This window comes from Calypte anna, chromosome 10, assembly GCF_003957555.1.
Source record: "Calypte anna isolate BGI_N300 chromosome 10, bCalAnn1_v1.p, whole genome shotgun sequence".
Lineage (NCBI taxonomy): Eukaryota > Metazoa > Chordata > Aves > Apodiformes > Trochilidae > Calypte > Calypte anna.
Window position 1 is genome coordinate 20,207,493 of NC_044256.1, and position 18,564 is coordinate 20,226,056.

An 18,564-nucleotide genomic window follows, 5' to 3' on the forward strand; every position below is an offset into this window, starting at 1 on the left:
GGCCCCACTGGAATCAGTACTAAGATTCCCAACTTGCACAGAAGATCAGTTCTAGACCCCAGTGCCCTCCTTGTGAGTCTTCCACCAGGGAAGACCAATTTCTGCTTTTTTTTTTTTTGGTGTAAGGACACACATGGACAATGTGCCAGATTCTCAGCTGGTTGGTCACCCTGTCACAGAGCAGCCTGAAGAGAATTCATGACCCAAGAGGTACAACATGAAGAAATACAAACAATAAATACAGACTGTAAGTCCTGGCTGTGGGCATTGGGCATTTTTTAGGGCTGTAACACACTTGAAAGGCTTTTAGATGTTTTGTAACCTCTACCAACAAGTCCCTGGGTGATGGCATGGACTCCTCTTGAACTTTATATATAACAAGGATGCGATGGCTTTTCCTGCTCCCCTAAATCAAGGGCTTGTCAGTAGGAGCAGGGTTTGGTTGTGGTTTTTCTTCCTCACTGTTGTAGCAGGGTTTACAAGAGGTGTGTGTATAACCAAGCTCTGCCAGAGAAGCTTTTTGGGAAAAATCTTAGGGCAGCCAAAAACTAGTGCATCCCCTGTCTGAATAACTGTGTGGTTTAGTTTGGGCTTTGAAGCTTGGCTGCCAGCACAAAGAACCAAGAGAAAAAGTGCTGAGTAAAATTGAAATTTTTCCTTTTCTTTCTTTTTTGCCTTGACAAATTAAAAAGTAGAAATACTTCATTTCACCAAACAAAGTGTTTGGTTTCAGTCAATAAGACAAGCAAGGGAAATGAAGGGTTAGATTTCAAAGAAAGTGCCTGGGGGCTGTTCCCATTGAGTGGCTCCAGGAGTGGAGCCCTCATCCTGGATGGAGGAGACCCTGCTCCACTCATTCCTCTGCTGGAGAGGACTTGAACACCTTTGTTTGTTGTGCTTCCCAGGAAGGTTTGCTAGGAATAGGCTACTCTGGGGTGAGGAGAGGATTAGGTGAAAAATGAGTTGGAGGAGACAAAGGGTAGTTGTAAAAATAAAAGAAAGCCATGCTGAAATAAATCAACTTTTTTTTCCCTTTAAGCTGCAATTTAGAAAATTAAACCTGGCTTGATTGTAATGTCTGTGAACCTTGTTTAAAGAAAAGGTACCTATGAACATTTTGGGTGATTTTGTCACAATTTAAATTCTGTATTTTTAATGTCTAGTTTTATTAGCATGGATTTTAAGGTGCTGTACCTTGATGTGCACAGCATAAACTGGTGAGAGCTGTGCAAAGGGCTTGTTCATAAATGCTTACTAGCCACAAAATTGATATTTTCTTACCTGCTCTTATCTCTGCTTCCAAATGAACCTCTTGTCAGAAAACCAGGAAACCCAGAGCAAGGCTGTTACAGATAACCAACATTTTACAGTTTTCAGTTTACATCTCTTTGCCTTGGTGAGGCCACTTCTGGAATATTGTGGTCCCTCAGTTCCAGAAGGACAGGGAACTACTTGAGAGAGTCCAGCACAGAGCCACCAAGGTGCTGAAGGGAATGAAACATCTCCTGGTGAGGAAAGGCTGAGGGAGCTGAGGGGCTCTGCAGCTTGGAGGAGAGGAAACTGAGGGTGACCTCAGCATTGTTTGTAAATATGTAAAGGGTGAGTGTCAGGAGGATGGAGCCAGAGTCTTCTCAGGGGTGTCCAATGGGGTTATGGGTACCAGTTAGAGCATAGGAGGTTCTGTGTAAACATCACAAAAAGCTTTTTCACTGTCAGATGTGACAGGACACTTGAGCAGGATGCCCAGGGAGGTTGTGGAGTCTCCTTCTCTGGAGACATTCAAACCCCACCTGGACGTGGTCCTGGGTGACCTACACTGGGTGATCCCGCCCTGGCAGGGGGGGTTTGGACTTGGTGGCCTTACAAGGCCCCTTCCAACCCCTAACATTCTGTGACATCTCAGCCTGAACCTTGATGCCTCCTTGCAGCAGCTTTTGGGGACCAGCACCTTTTGGGATGGTGTCAGCATGGCCCGTGCTTCCAGCCTCCCGCTGCCCTCTTCACGTGAGGTTCTCCCACGAAGCATTTGATGGGAAGTGATGAGTTCAACACAACATTTCATGCAGCTCTGAATCCCTCTCCCCTCTGTGTTCTTCCTGCAGGTCCTTGGATGGCAGACTGCAAGTATCCCACAGGAAAGGTCTTCCCCATGTGATCTACTGCCGGCTGTGGCGGTGGCCGGACCTTCATAGCCACCATGAGCTGCGGGCCATGGAGATGTGCGAGTATGCCTTCAACATGAAGAAGGATGAAGTCTGTGTCAATCCTTATCATTACCAAAGAGTGGAAACCCCAGGTACTGCTGGCCCCACCCGTGGGGCCCTCCTCAGCTTTTTGGGTACCAGCAGAAGGGATTTTTCTAGCTGTGTGCGTTTGAAAATGGAGGAGAGCAGCAGGTGTAGGGGTTGCAAACCCAAAGTGTATCTATTATTGATGGTAATCACTTACTGTACACAGTGGAATAATTTATGAGGCTGCCCTCGGGGGAGAAATATTTTAAATCAATAAAAGCCCAGTCGAGTGGGTTGCATTGTTGCCATATTCCTAATGTGCCATCATGTGCATGTAAACAGCTCGCTGGCATAGTAGGTACAAGTATGAACTGTGGCAGTGCTCAATGCATCCCTAATTGTTGGTATTAAATTAAGGATAAGCTTACTGTTAAGTTTAAATGGATCTAAGAATAGCTTCCAAACAACAGAACTTCCTGTTCTGAAGTCTCCTCCTGCCTCTCACACAGACTTTCATCTGGAGCTGCAGATAGTTCTGCTGCATGTCAGTACAGATCTGCAGAACCAGTCTGGATGTTTATGCTAATCCTACCTTGCTGTTCCATTTTATCTGAAGTTTATTCCTTTCGAATCACGTGGAATAACTTCTCTGAATTTTTATTTATTCCAAGACTTGTTTCTTTGCCTTGGAAGGGGCAGCCAGCCAAGGTGTGCTCAGAGCAGCACCTATCCCCTCCCCAGCTGAGCCGTGTTCCCAGCAGCATCTCGAGCTGCTGCTGTTATTTCAGAAGCAAGTATCAAATTTTGCCCCTTAATTAGCAACTTCGGTGCTGCTCCAAACTGGTTTCTCTTCATTTTCTAAGCTTTCAGTCACTTTATTTTAAAGCTGCTGTGCTTTGGGTTTTGTTTTGCCTTCCCATTTGTGCAGTGTTACCTCCAGTGCTGGTGCCTCGGCACACGGAGATCCCGGCTGAGTTTCCGCCATTAGACGATTACAGTCACTCTATTCCAGAGAACACTAACTTCCCAGCAGGTATTGAGCCACAGAGCAACTACATTCCAGGTACAGTATATCATCCATGCAGCAAGCAGAGGGAAAAGGCTCACATTGCACAGTGAATTTATGTCTCTGTGCCAAGCTGGATGACTGGAAAGTCTTTCTTTCCATCGTGACGATGAGGCGAAGGAGTGGGAGCCTCTACAAAAATAGATGAAAGCTGTAAATGTAGACAGACAGCAGTGCTGTTGAGAGTTTTGTGTTGTTTTCTTCTAAACTCACCTCTTCCCTTCTGTAGTACACGCTCAGCTGATTCTGAAATCTAAAGCTGAGTGTTCTCTTAGCAAGTTTAGATTTGAATGAAATTCAGCCATTTGAATTTGAGTAAAACTCGCTAGATTTCTGATGAAATTGAGCTCTTCTATTTATGTGTCTCTCTTACAAGCAATTTACACCTTATTTGCATGGGCAAGCTATGCAGCTGCACACCAGGAGAGGAAAAATATATGGACAGAAAACTGTCTAAATGGTTTAAAGTTTTATGGGACTGAAAATCCAGATTTTTTTGTTTCCCCTCTCTTCTGTTATTCACAAATATGCTGTAACTATCAGCCTGGTTGTGCCAGCTCCTCCTTTTTCAGCAGCTTGAGGAAGAAAAGTAATAAAAAAGAAATTTAGCTCCTTCTGAATAACAAAGTAAATGTTTTGGGTGTCTACCATCCAGACTGCATCCTGTTACAATGACAGTATGATAATTTTATGCTTCTAGAGACACCTCCTCCAGGCTATTTGAGTGAGGATGGAGAAACCAGTGACCACCAGATGAACCCCAGCATGGATGCAGGTAAGTCAACTTTTACCATTTGCTGCAGCTTTCTAGGTCACTTCAGAGGCTCTTTCAAAGTTTTTCTTTGGGGCACTGAAGAGATGAGGTGGTGGTTTGAGGTATTTTATCCCTGTAGAAGTGCAAATGTAGCCTCACATCACATAAAAAGCACAGGGCTTGATGTTTTAATTACTGCTGGTGAAAGGTACAGCATGTTCCTGTTCTCCCCAGCATCCATCATTAGATATTACTAAGCAGGAGCCTGAAACAGCAGAGGCACTTCTGAGGGTGACAGCTTGTGTTGTATTTGAGTCCCTGCATCTGCATACACATGAAAATTTTCCACTCTTTTTGCAGAGCCATTTTTCTGATCATTTGGTTGTTTATGTACTGAAATACCCAGCTGAACTAGGTTTGAGGTGACCACTGAGGCGTTTGTTTTGAAATGGGTTTATCATTTAGTGAATACAGCCCAAAGAAAGTTGAAAGTCTGGGGTTTACTTATCAGAAAAAGCAGGTTTAGGGTGGGCAGACAGTGATCTTGCTAACCTGCATCAACACTTGAAAAGGAAACATCTTTTGGGAGTAACTGAGGCATCTTGTTGATCTGGGTGGTGTCACTGCTTGTAAGAACCATTGATTCAAATTCTGAATCTGTAAAACTGATGCTTGAAAAGCAAAAACCACATCCTTGCTTAGCAGGGCTGATGCTTTCCAAGAGGGGTATGCAAACACCTGGCACTTAAATAAAAAAACACATAAAAAGAACCAAAGGGGTGCAAATAATGCACACAAATATCTTGGTTGCTGTGCATGTCCTCAGCCATAGAGCATGTGTGGGTTTCTGGAAGAGGGAGGAATGATCTGCAGCCTTTCACCAGAGTTACACAGCTGGAGGAAGGCAGTGTGGGTTTGTTTGTCTACATCACACATAAGCCTGGTGGCACACTCCATTTTAGTGCACACAATTATTGGTAATGTGGTTGGCATGTGGAATGTATGTATGGCTTTTTGGAAAGTGGACTGGAATAGGATTGGCCTGGAAGATGTTATAAATACCCAGTTCATGTGTAAGTGCTCAATCCCTTCCTTCAGATGTTGTGGATTTCCCTCTGTACAGAAAAACAAATTTTAGAGAAACCAGCTGAACTCAGTGGAAGGGGAAAAATAAAAATGGGCTGTGCCACTTGTCTGCATCCATGTGGAGATTGCTCTGGATCTCCAAGTGCAGATATTGGAAATAAATGCACAGGATGTATGGACCAAATTTAAGTGGCTGAGGATAGAATTCTGACAGTTGTCTGGTCAGACCTGTACAGCTTGATCCAATACTCCCTTGTCCCCAGAGCAGGAAGATTTGCTGAGATAAAACACTGTGGTTTTCACTTTTAAGAGTGTGTTTTGTGCCTAGCAATGTAAAATCAAGCTCTTGGATGCCCAGCTCAGTGGGTTTGCTAGCTGTCATGACAGCATCTGGGGTTGGTGAAATAAACCAGCCAACCTCATGCTTAGTTCTGAAAATTAATGGGTTAAGCTCAAATGACAATGTTTTGAAGATGCTTAGCAGTACTGCAGCAAGCTGGTGTAAGTAACAGTGTTTGGAAGCTCATGTAAAGAGTACTAAACATCAGAGAAGGTGCTGGTGTCACCAGATGAGACTGCAGTGAGAAGTGGGTTAGCCCTCCAACAAGCCTGGGCAGCACTGAAGGTTTTGTGCAAGGGTTTGGGGTTTTTTTTCCCTTGTGCAGATGCCATGCTAATAATAATTATAATGTCTTGATTTTCAGGTTCTCCAAACTTATCACCAAACCCTATGTCTCCAGCACACAATAATCTGGGTGAGTATGAGAGAACTGTGTGTAATTACAGCCAAGACAGTGACGTTTTCATGGTGCTGTTATTTCTTGAGGTTGTGATTGCTGCTGATGTTCTGTTCTGCTAATCCTCTCTACCACAGTCACAGTGGTTCGTGGTAACTCTATATCAAGTAAAGAAATCTGAATTTACATCAGAGAGTTAAATAAAAAAAAGCAAGAAATGCTGGCAGACAGACACCTGAAAGAAGGAGAGGACTGGAGCACAAGCACACTTGTTGAATTACATGAATTTGCAAGGAATATGTCTGTCTGTCTGTCTTGATGTTGGATTTGTGTTGCTAGATTTTTAAAGGACACAGATTGAGGTTTAATTTCACCTCCTGGAAAGTTACTTTGTAAAACTGTACTGCTTACTGGTCTCTTTTGCAGTTTACCAGAGTGCCTTGCAGTTGGTTTGGTTTTTTTTATATATTTATATACTTGGTGTTACAATCATTATATCACAAATGCTCTTGTCCACTTCTTGTGGACAGAGGGCTGAGGTCCAGCTCTGCCTGCACAGCTTCCTCAGGCAATCATCTGCTCAGCTGAAGGGCAGCAAATGGATTATATCCTCACATAAAACCAGCTCAGGAGCAAACCCACCTCCCCAGCAGAAAAAATATGCAATTACACAGTGCAGAGAAGGTTTGGCTGGCAGTGGCTGGAGACTCCTAAGAAAACTGTGAGTGCTGGGATGGTGTCAGAGCACAGGGGAAGCAGTCAGAGCATCCTTGGATTGTAAAGGGTTAAAATAAACTGGAGCCCTCATGCCCCAGTGCCCTAAACCCATGGAACAACTGATGGGCCAGGTGTGCAAGTTGGTGCAGGGTGGCACTGAGCATGAACTGAGCCAGTTGGTTGGTGTGCAGCTGGAGAGTCCAAACCAATGGAGTTCTTCCCTTAGGAATGCTAAGAGCAGAGGTGTAGAAGTCATGGATAACCTTACTTGAGCCTCAGAGGTGTTTGTGGAGTCTTATGCTCAAACAAGCCTGGAAAAACGTTGTAGGTGAGCTACACAAAGCACAGAGGCACTGGGGGCTTTTGCTGACAGCCCAGCCACTTGGTTTTCTTTAAGCAAACTCAAGCTGCAACCTTCAGTTATTTTTTTTCCCCACCTAACTCCATCCTGGGCACCAGGAATACAGCCCAGCCCCAAGTGCTGTGCCAGACCCCTGATGTCACTGATTCAGTCCATAACCTGCAGACAGCAAATAGGAGGAAAGCTGAAGAAGGAACAGCAGCTGAACAGGGAGGGAACTCTACCTTTGGGATACTAATAGAAGTTTTATGGCTATTTCTGAACCTCTGTTATCTCTGGAGCAGCTCTGCCCTTTATTTTCATACCTGCAGACATAAAAGGTCTGATCTCCAGCAGTTTGAGCTCTTACCCCATCTGAGATTGCTCTCAGGGGTCTGTCATAAAAAGCAGTCCTGGCTCTGGCTTAGCTGCAGGATCAGTTCTCTGAGTGTTCATTAAGCCAGCAGACAGAGGCCACTTGAGATTACTCTTGAATCTTACAGCTATGGTTATAGCTGTAAAGTTTACATATGCTTTTAATCCTGGCACAGGGTACTTTGACACTGCTCCAAAATTTGTCAGTCATTGGCTGACTCGTGGATATCTTGGGGCTGTTGAAGGGGGGATTTCTTTTCTTTTTTATTTTATTTTGCCCTTTTTTAAATTTATTAAAAGCATAGAATATATTGCCATGCTGCCACTACATTTTTATTTAACTGCTGAAGCCTGAGAAGAGAATACATATCTGACTTATTTTTCTTTCTTTTTTTTTTTTAATCCATTACACTCCAGTGTGCTCCCTAGGAGTTAATGAGAATTTCTGGCCTTTTTTTTTTTTTTTTCAACCTAAAAATAAAAAGCCAATTACATGTAACAAAACCAACCTGGCAAGTTGACCGTGGCATCTGCCTTACATAAGGAAGAAAGGATTTTCTAGGAAAGGGGCCCCAGCCCAGATCCTTTCTAACAAGGACAGTGGTTCTTAGCAGATGCTGCTCAGCTGATGGGGCTGTCAGATGTCTAATGGACTGGCTGGTGACAAAACTAAGTAGGAGCAGGTGAAGCTGCTTAACCACAAGGAATCTCTTTGTAGTCTTAAGGAGCAGACATCAGAAAAGCAGTTGAACTTAGCAACATTAAAAGCTACCTCCCAAGTTTTGCAAACCAAATATTTATTGCTCTTAGGTGAGAACTTCCACAAATGGAGAAGTCCTTACCTCTTTTAAAGCAATTTATTGTGAATTTTTGCATGTGAGGAAGCTACAGAATAATAAATGGGATGTAGCTTTGCTACTCTTCAAGTTGTCAAATGACAAACTTGTAATCATCTGTGCCTGGTAAGCGACACATCTAAAGTTAGGGTCTGTTTGTAGCCTTGGAGGTGAAAAAACCCTCCAGCCTGGTGGTCTCTCCAGCCCAGAAAGGGGCTGCCCAGGCCTTGAGAGCAGAACAACTTCTCAGCTTTGCAGGTTGTCTCTTTCTGAAGTCAGTTTGTGGCTGGTGGCCTGCAAGTCCTCCTCCTTTGGCTGTGCTCTGTAATTCTGTGGGTAAAGCAGAATACTCAAGGGTCTAGGGCTGGGCTTTGATCTGCAGGACTTTAAATCAGGTTTTCCTTGTGTGTTTGTTAAGAAAATATAAATTTAGAAAGCTGTGTGCAGTGAGAACTACCAGCAAGCTCTGAACAGCAGCAGAACATTGTGGGGTTTTGCAGTTTTGCCATTAAGCAAATAATTCTACAGTATTGATGTTTGATCAGAACTACCTGAAGCTTTTGAGACAGTTTACTTTGTGTAACTTGAGCTTTGAACTTTAGGGCCATATTCCAGAGAATTCCAAAGGCATTAAACTATCAGGAGGCAAATAACTTGGATGATAAAAGCAAAGTTTGGGGGTTTTTTCTAATTTGTGATGTGTGTGTTTCAGCATAAAGCTGTACAACTGGAATATGGGGTTGAAGGAACTCAGGGCATTCCAGCTTTCCATCCTCAGGCACAAAAGTGTTGCAAAGTAACATACAGAAAATTTTTTTTTGTTTTTTCTGCCTTTGATTTGGTAGCATCCTGGGTTTTTAGTCCAAATACTCAGTTATCAAATTTTTTATTTGTCAAACATAAGCTTGAAATGGAAGTTGCAGCCCTCCAGTGTTCGGGTTTGAACTCTCCGATCTTCCGAGGTCCCTTCCAACTCTGAAGTTCCTGTGAGTCTGTGGCTCCTCTGAATGACTGAAATACAAACTGGGAAAAAACACTAAAAAAAAAACACAAAACCCCAAACCCAACCCAAATGAAAGAAGAGTTGCCAGCATTCTGTGGGCACTGGGAATGAAGTCCAGGAGCTCGTGCTGGCCGGGGGCCAGGCGGTTGTGTGCGTATTGTTGTGTGGGAGCCACGCAGTCCCTGGGGGGCAGGAAAGCCATTGTCACTCTTTGGTCCCCAGAAGATTTGACGTAAAAGCTGCCAGGGAACTGAGCACACATCCCCTGTGGTCAGATCCATCAGGAACAGCAGCCTCTGGTTACTCCCCGTGTTGAAACACTGGTTCCCAAAGCGAGGAAAAGGCAGGGAAAAGGGGTGTGCACACCTGTGTGTGTAGCTTGCTGAGGAGGGAGTTGGGATTGATCCAACTGGAGAACATCTCTCAGTTCCTTCTGATGCAGAGGGTGGAATGGAATCCAACACGTTGACTCAAACGTGCATCAAGAGGAGTGTGGTCAGAAAGTGAAGAGAGGTGATTCTCCCCTTTTACTTCTGCACTTGGGAGACCCCCACCTCAAATACTGCATCCAGTTCTGGTGTCCCCACCATGGATCTGTTGGAACAACTCCAGAGAAGGCCCCACAAAGATGATCCAGGGGCTGGAGCACCTCTGCTACGAGGAGAGGCTGAAGGAGCTGGGATTGTTCAGCCTGGAGAAGACTCCAGGGGGACCTTAGAGCTGCCCCCCAGTCCCTGAAGGGAACCTACTGGCTGGAGAGGGACTTTTCCTAAGAGTATCCAACCACAGGACAAGGGGGAATGGATTTACACTGGTGGAGAAGAGGTTTAGGCTGGATATTAGGAAGAAGTTCTTCAGGACAAAGGTGGTGAGACTCTGGAGCAGATTGCCCAGAGAAGTTGTGTCTGCCTCCTCCCTGGAGGTGTCCAAGGCCAGGTTGGATGAGACTTGGAGCAGCCTGGGCTGGATGAGAGGTGTCCCTGGGCATGGCAGGGAGCTTGGAGTAGAGGATTTCTCAGATCCCTTCCAAGCTCAGCTATCCTGTTGTTCTGTGAAACTGAGTTGACACCCAGAGTGTTCAGAGCAGCCAACAGGTTTGGTTTTTTTTTTTGTTCCTCTGCAGCTGAACCTTCAGTACTTCCACCTTGTCAGGCAGATGCAATATGGGAAGTAGCATCCTAATTCTCAGTGCTCCCTTGTGAAAGCAAAGCTGTAATGGGGCAAGGCTGAAACTGTGAAGCTAATTCAGGCAGGATTTGCTTGGGTTTAACCTCATGTCTTAGTTGGGTTTGTTACCCCCCTCAGGATTCTTTGGCTTTAGCAGAGCTGCATTCTCTTACTTGTGCCAAAACAGTAAATCTGCAAATTGAAAGGGAATATTCAGGAGAGCTCTAACACAGGAGATGAAAGGGAATATTCAGGACAGCTCTAACACAGGAGATAACTCACCCTTCCCATGATGGCCTAAGCTGGAGCTTAAGACCACAAATCACAGGAGAAAGCAGCAGCATGAAAGGCTTGGGCATGTTTTCTTTAGAGGCAAGTTTTTCTTCAAAATAGGATCTATTGGTTTGTGTCTTTCCTCAAGTGGGAAAGAAGCCAGAAATAAAATTTCTGTGCATCCTTCAGCAGGGAATCCACAGTTCCCTGGAGGCTCAACCAGGCGGAGGTGGTTTCTGAAGGAGAGGACCACAAAACCAGAGAGAGATCAATGCAGGCTTTGGTGGTTTTATAACTTGAATTGTACCAATCTGTGGACATTACTTAAGGCTCAGCACAAGTTGATTTGATTTTTCTGGAGCTGAGCAGCCTTTCCATTTGAAAAACACTTGCTGTGGAATAAAAGCAGAGCCATGTGGAACACAATCTGTGTTCCTAGAGTGGGTGGACACACCTTGAGGGACTGAATTAGTGCTGGTGGTTGCAGCAGATTGCTCTGGGGCCTTGTGAAGCCCAGAGCCAGGTACCATGTGTAGGGATGGCTGCCTTAGGTCTGTGATGAAATGAAGCTGGAGAAATGTGTCAGAGGGACACCCAAATATGTCACAGAGGAGAAAAAGGCAGGGGCAGGAAACTTGGGAGACTCCTGAATGTCTTCATTATCATCTGTGTATGTCAGAAGAGGGGCTTGAAAGCAGTTTAAAATGTGACAAAACTGCAATTCTAGTTACCAGTTCTCTTAAACTGATGTAACAGCCTCTTTGCTACTGAAGATTTTAATTTCAATTCTCCTCTTAGCTTTTACTTTGAGCATTGTCTTTCTCCATAACAGGAAAATACTCTTTTTGTTTGGTGGGTGTAACATGGAGGAGAGCAGGAACATGGAGTTTTGCTTGTGATAGAGGATTTTTTCAGGAAAGAAGGAGACTGTGGAAGAAGCTGGGAATGGGTATAAGCTCCCAAATCCACAGACTTCGAAGATCTGTTAAGGATTACAGAGTTCCCCAGATGCATTTTCATTCATTTTTTTTATTTGCTGTCAGCAAAGCTTGTAACAAAGCAGAAACCAAAGGTTTTTTCTGCTTATTAACTGCTTGGGAAACTCAAACTCAGTGATGGAGAGGAAACCAGGATGTCTTTTGGCTGAAGCCAGGCTCCTTCAACCTGTTCTTAAAGATTTGAGAGTAACAGCAGGTACCAGATGAGAAATGACTCTGAAACCTCTCTGGAGACCCTGGCTTAAATGTGAGAGGAGGTTGGGATGGTAAAAAAACTGCCTTTGATTTTGTGGAGCTGATCTCTTAAACCCCAGATTCACCTAAGCCTTGCAGGAGCAACAGATGGGAAAAGATGATGGAAAAAGCTGAGGTTTGCTGCTTGCTGTTAACTCTTGGGCCAGATGGGAAGTTGCTCTGTTCAGCTTTTAAGCACCATTTGAGTGGGGATGAAGTGATAAATTGGGGGGAGGACTGGAGGGAATTCTTCTCTTGCTTTTATTTCTTGCATTGCACGTGGGGAATGGAGCAGTTATTGATCTGTTTAGTCTGCTTTCCACTGCCTCAGCTCAGCAGATTCTTGGCTTGCAGCAGGACTGGGCACCATCAAGTGCAGCATTTCCAAGAATATTTGACTTGAGGCTTCCTCTGCTGAAATCTCCTTGACTCCAGTGGGAGCAATTAAATCATCCAATGCCATTTCCATGTCCCACCTTCCCTCCCTGTGAAGTATTCCTGAGGCTGCCTCATCAACTTCAGTCCTTCAGTCCACAGGCTGAGTCAAACCATAAGCCTGATAAAAGAGATGTGTTCCCATCTGGGGGGGAAATGGATTTTCTTTTGAAAATTGGAGATCAAGTGCACTGGAAGAAAGGGTCTTGAAGTTTGAAATCACTCTGGTGACAGCATTATGTACAACTGGGTGTGCAGTGCAGACAACTCTGCTGGCTTCATCAGTGCCAGAGATCATATATTCCTCTTTTTAGGGGACTGACTGCCCTACTTACCTAAGATAAGTTGATTTTTTTTTTTTAAAAAAATGTTCTCCAAGCATGAGGAGAGTTAAGTGACACCCCCTTGTTAAGTGAGTAATATCTCTGCCTATTTGTGGTTGTTCCATGTGCTGAGAGCTTCAGGGCTGATGTAACTTTCTAGCTGCAGTCCATTAAAATCTGTCAAGCAATTAAAGTTTGGTGGTTAAAGTCAGCTCTAGGAACGAAGCAGAACAATATTTCAAACCAGTTTTGGTTTTTAACCCTTTATTTTATTATTTTTTTTTTCCCTTTCCCCCTTCCCCTCCTTGAGGGCCTCGTGATTCATTTTTGCTTTGGCTTTTGTGCAGATCTGCAGCCTGTCACCTACTGTGAGCCAGCTTTTTGGTGCTCCATATCCTACTATGAACTCAACCAGCGAGTGGGAGAGACTTTCCATGCTTCCCAGCCCTCCATGACTGTGGATGGTTTCACTGATCCCTCCAATTCGGAACGTTTCTGCCTCGGGTTGCTCTCTAACGTCAACAGAAACGCAGCAGTGGAGCTGACAAGGAGACACATTGGTAATTTCCATTTCCTTGGTTCACTCAGGGTCTTGCAAGGTGGAAATCTGCACTGGAAAAGACAGTGCAATCTCTGAATATCCCTGGTGTTTCACCAGGCACATCTTCCAGAAGAGAACACTGCAATTTCTGCATGTTCTAGAGACAGGGTTTGAACTTTTACATCTACCCTTCTGCATCTGAATGGATGCTTCTGTATTCCTTTTTGTGGATTCCTTTTCCTCCTGCACTATTTTCCAACTGATTCTTTCAGAAATGGGAACGTGGAGCCTTGATTTTAATCTCAGTTTCCACTTTTTGTTCCTGCTTATACTGCAAGGTAACATTCAGTTTGGTTTGCAGTTAAACTTGTGCTAAATAGAGTATCCCAGATTCATGTGATTTTAATAAGAGGCAAAATTGCTTCTGTTTTGCTGTGTTTTCTCCTGACTCCTATCTAAAATCAATCTGCTTTTTGTCTTGATTTTGTTCCCCTTTATCTCTTCTCCTGCACAGTAAACTTTGATACAGGAGAGAATCTTTCCTTACTTGTTCCTAATATCCTTTTTATTACCAAATAAACACCAATCTCACCAGGATTCAGAAATCAGTCTTTAAATGCAGTAGGTTCCTTATGCTCTGTGGAAGAATGAAAGTGAGATCCTCAAACAGGAATGGAAGACCACAGCAAACCTTTATTTGAGCAACAAAGATGCATCCCTGAAATTTCTTTCTTCATTAACTGAGATTTTAATGATTTGTGTAACCTCTCATGGGAAGTGTCTGTTTGTCCTTGTATACAACATAATCTCAAGCACAAGGGCAATGAGTTGAAAACCTTGTATAATTTAATTCCAAATCACAAAGTAAATAAACAGTTGTATCCAGCTGTGATCACTTTCAGAGAAGGCTGCAAACCATATGTTAAAGGATGGAACATTCATATGGAAAACATCAGAGCCACATATGTTTGGAGTAAGCAGGCTGTGAGGTGGTAAATTGATGCCATCCAGGCTGGGATTGACAGTGGGGCTGGAGAGTGCAATTCTGACTTTAGAAATTGTCCTTCCTACCTTCCTCACCTTAACTTGCTCACAGAGCAGATTTAGGACTCCCAAACCAGAGCACCCAGTGGGCCAAAAGAGGCCAAAAGGTTTGCATTTTCCAGCACTCACAGCTGAGCTGCTTGAGGTTGTCTCTCCATCACCAGCTCATCTTGCAGATTTTTTGCAGCTGACCCAAATCTGTGTCCTGTGTTTCCTAGGGAGAGGAGTGAGACTCTACTACATTGGTGGTGAGGTGTTTGCTGAGTGCCTCAGTGACAGTGCCATTTTTGTCCAGTCTCCCAACTGCAACCAACGCTACGGCTGGCACCCTGCAACAGTGTGCAAGATCCCACCAGGTAAGGAAGTGTCTCTTACCTGTGGCCCTACACAGGCTTCACCCTCTGCAAAAAAGGATTTGAGAGGGAAAGCCAGCACTCTGTCAAGGCAGGCAGGAATCTGCTCACCCCCCTTCTTAGAATCATTAAATCATAGAATTGGCTGGGTTGGAAGGGACCTCAGAGATCATCAAGTCCAACCCTTGATCCACTCCCCCCGTGGTTCCCAGCCCATGGCACTCAGTGACACATCCAGGCTCTTTGGAAAGATCTCCAGACACGGAGAATCCACTACTTCCCTGGGCAGCCCATTCCAATGCCTGATCACCCTCTCCAGAAAGAAATTCTTTCTCATCTCCAACCTAAACCTCCCCTGGCACAACTTGAGACCCTGCCCTCTTGTCTTGCTGAGAGTTGCCTGGGAAAAGAGCCCAACCCCCCCCTGGCTCCAACCTCCTTTCAGGGAGTTGTAGAGAGTGATGAGGTCTCCCCTGAGCCTCCTCTTCTCCAGCCTCAACACCCCCAGCTCCCTCAGCCCTTCCTCACAGCAATTCTGCTGGATCCCTTCACAGCCTCCTTGCTCTTCTCTGGACCTGCTCCAGCACCTCAATCTCCTTCCTGAGCTGAGGGGCCCAGAACTGGACACAGGACTCAAGCTGTGGCCTCCCCAGAGCTGAGCACAGGGGCAGAATCCCTTCCCTGGACCTGCTGGCCACACTGTTCCTGAGCCAGCCCAGGATGCCATTGGCCTTCTTGGCCACCTGGGCACACTGCTGCCTCCTCTTCAGCTTCCTGGCAATCCAGACTCCCAGCTCCCTTTCTGCCACTCTGTGCCCAGCCTGGAGCTCCCCATGGGGTTCTTGTGTTGAACCTCATCCCCTTGGGATCATCCCAACTCTCCAGTCTCTCCAGGTCCCTCTGCAGAGCCCTCCTGCCTTCCAGCTGATCCACACTCCCCCCCAGCTTGGTGTCATCTGTGAATTTGCTGATGATGGACTCAATCCCCTCATCTAAATCATCAATAAAGAGATTGAACAGCACTGGGACACAAAGCTTTCTTGACACAAAGCTGGAACTTGAAGCAACCTGACAGCTCAAGCAGGGCACTTCTTACAGCCCAGAGGATGAAGGTGCTGCTAAAGGGAGCTGCTGCAGATGCTTTTACTGTGTGAAACTCTCCCTCCCACTTTTGTGAAGTAGTTTTAGTCAAGGGAAGTCAGATTTGCAGGCACTTGTTCTGGTTACTGCAAATGTGTGTCTCAAGTGTGGTGAAAGATTACAAGAGAATTTATTGCCTCTCTCTCTAGGAAGGAAATGCTTTTTTTTTGTTGTTAGATAAATGTAAAGAGCTTGGATAAGAGGATACCATTAGAAAGGGAATTTAGCCATCTATCTATTTTTTTTTTACAGTTAGAAGTGTGTATATATTTTAAAAAACCTTTTTATTTGGAAATATTAGAATAAAGATTGTATTTCTTTTGAGGAGAGGTCCGTGCACTGCAAGCTCTGGCCCATCCTAATGGGCTTCCTTTCCCAGATGCTTGGGAAGCAGCTGCCAGTGTTGCAAACATGACTTCTGCTCCAGCCACATCACAAGAGTCCACCCTGCCTGGAGTCAACATCTGAGGACATAAACAACCCCCATTTCTGCTGGAGATTCATCTAAGGCACATTTTCTTGGACTCCAGCTTTCCCCACTTTTGTCACAGTCTTTGGCTGCCTTCTCAGACTCAGCTTCAAATCCTTGCTGAGTTTCCAGCAGTTTTTTTCATTCCTTTGCTGACAAAATCAAGTTGTACCCTCTCCTCCCAGGCAGAGGAGTGGGGAGAGCCCCATTCCCACCCCCTCCTGGACACCTTGGCAGGCTGATCCCCACCAAGTTTTTTGTTTTCCTTGCCCTAGCTCTTTCTCTGTGCTCAGCCTGGCCCAGCTGCTCTCACTTTTCTTCTTTCCACCCCCCCTTAGACTGCATCATTCCTGATGCAGCTTCCCTTGTAACTCCCTGTAGGGCTCTTGGGCCACCCTTGGGTCACCAGAACTGGGTGGTTGTTTCTGGAGCTGCTGAGCTGTTGCCTGTGCTTACGTTTTGCTCTTTGCAGTTGGACCCAAAAAGCAGATGAGAGAATGAGTCCAGCCCAAGAGAGAGCAGGCTCAGAAGGGGAGTTGGGAAAAACACAACTCATGGCAGGCCAAGGGGTTGGTTGGTTTCCAGACTTGGCCCATGTGTAATCCCAAAGGAGAGTTCCTTGTGTGCCAAGTCCCAGAGTTTAATTTGTTTCTGGTTATCTGGGAGAAAGCAAGCCTGGCAACACTTCTTTTAAGAGTTGTGTATGTGTTTATTTCTCTAAATGAAGAATCATGTTGCTGTAGTTCACCTTTATCACCAAAAAACAGATGAATAAATTGTTCTGTCTTTTAGCTGAGACTGAACCTTGGGGGGAAACTCCAGTTTTAAAGCAAAGTTCTTTGATAGTTCCATTTAAGAGGGGATTATGGCAGAAGCTGTTTTGCCAGCAGCTTTTTAACCCTGGTAACTGATTTCTGCCCTGCCAGCCTGGTGCCACTTCAGAACTTCCTCCCTGCTCCTGCTGATGGGCACTATGTAAATCCAACACCAGTGAGTTCCTATTTTTAGCCTGCATATTCCTTTCTTTCAGGCCCTGTAGCAATTGCTGTCTCTAAATGTTCCAGTCATATTTAGGCTTTTAAATTACAATCTGAGGGAAATGACTGCAAAGATGATAGAAGGAGGATCCCAAGTCTGGGCTCAGAGATGGCAATCTGCTGCGTGGGCACCAGCATTCAGCCTTCCCTCTCCTGGAACTTGGTTTTCTTCCTTTTCAGCATATGAGCTCTGGAAATGTGGCAACAGCCACAATTTCTTTTTCTGAAAATCCTGTGTTTAAACAATCTGTGTAGAGCATCACACATGGTCTGAGGCTATGGGAAAGCAGCATGGAGTTTCTTTCCATCCTCAGGAAGAAATGCATTTCTTAATCTACTTAAGCTAATGCCTTGTTCTTGTCATCTTCTTTTTTTTCTTTCTTTTTTTTCTCACAGGATGTAACTTGAAGATATTTAACAACCAGGAATTTGCTGCTCTCTTGGCTCAGTCTGTAAACCAGGGCTTTGAAGCTGTCTATCAGCTGACCAGAATGTGCACAATTCGGATGAGCTTTGTCAAGGGCTGGGGAGCAGAATACAGGTCAGTTCTCGGAAATGAAACTGTCCTCCTCCTTGCCTATGAAACCCCCCTGTGTTTCACACCTCATGCTCTGCTTCTCAGAGAGGGGAAATCAGCACAGTAATGCAGAGAGGTTGTAGTTGTTGAGGTGATGTTGATCTCTTGTTTTTTCCCCATCCTATTTGTGTCAAACATCCACCTTGTGATCCAGGTGGAAGACCACGAGTATTGGGTCAGTGTTGTACAAACCAGGAGCTTTCCCTGAAACCCAGGAGATAAATCCAGATGGCCTGTGTAGGAACTATTACATTTTATTCTTAAAATTAGTTGTATATGTGATAGTTTGAGTGTCTGCTGACTGCACTGTTACCAGGACAGGATGGGTGGGAGTGCTGCCTGATAGATACCAGTTGGGTTTGATGCAGCTTTAATCAGGGAGTAATGAGATTCAAATGAGATTGGCTTGAAGTCTTGTATTTGGAAGACCTGTTAGAGGTGCTGCAAAACTAGAGTTAAATCTTCTTTATTCTTTCCCTTAGTGCTTGTCACAGGGCAGTGGCTTAAATATGAGCAGAGGCACTGGGAGAAACAGGGTTGTTGTTTTTCCCAGTGAATATTGAGGATTAAAAAGGAGATGCAGTAGGGTCTGATGTCTGGGGTTGGTGATGTGGTTATTCTGACAAGACAGAGGCAGAATGAGGGACAGGGTCCTCCACAGCTTGTGTTGCTGCTGCTCCCCAGCATTACCAAGCAAACATCCCAAAGTAGCAGAGGGAGTGAAATCAGTGTTGAATAGTACATGCAGGGGAGGCACAATTCATTGGAAAATGAATGTCGTTTTATGAGAGAGAAAAAAAGCTGGCAAGGATTTCAGCCAAATGGCAT

At 44.9% G+C, this 18,564-nt stretch overlaps 1 protein-coding gene across 3 annotated transcripts in view; it reads left to right on the forward strand.

The window, feature by feature from the left end:
- Nucleotides 1-18,564, forward strand: part of SMAD3 (SMAD family member 3) — a 71,672-nt gene that overhangs the window by 46,209 nt on the left and 6,899 nt on the right. For 2 of the 3 annotated variants that reach the window (XM_008502128.2, XM_030456794.1), the window contains exons 2-8: nt 2,103-2,296; nt 3,160-3,294; nt 3,998-4,072; nt 5,842-5,892; nt 12,923-13,135; nt 14,379-14,516; nt 17,556-17,700. In XM_008502128.2, the coding sequence (XP_008500350.1) occupies nt 2,103-2,296; nt 3,160-3,294; nt 3,998-4,072; nt 5,842-5,892; nt 12,923-13,135; nt 14,379-14,516; nt 17,556-17,700 (951 nt within the window). The remainder of the gene's footprint in view (nt 1-2,102; nt 2,297-3,159; nt 3,295-3,997; nt 4,073-5,841; nt 5,893-12,922; nt 13,136-14,378; nt 14,517-17,555; nt 17,701-18,564) is intronic. The other variant, XM_030456793.1, reaches the window with a different exon arrangement.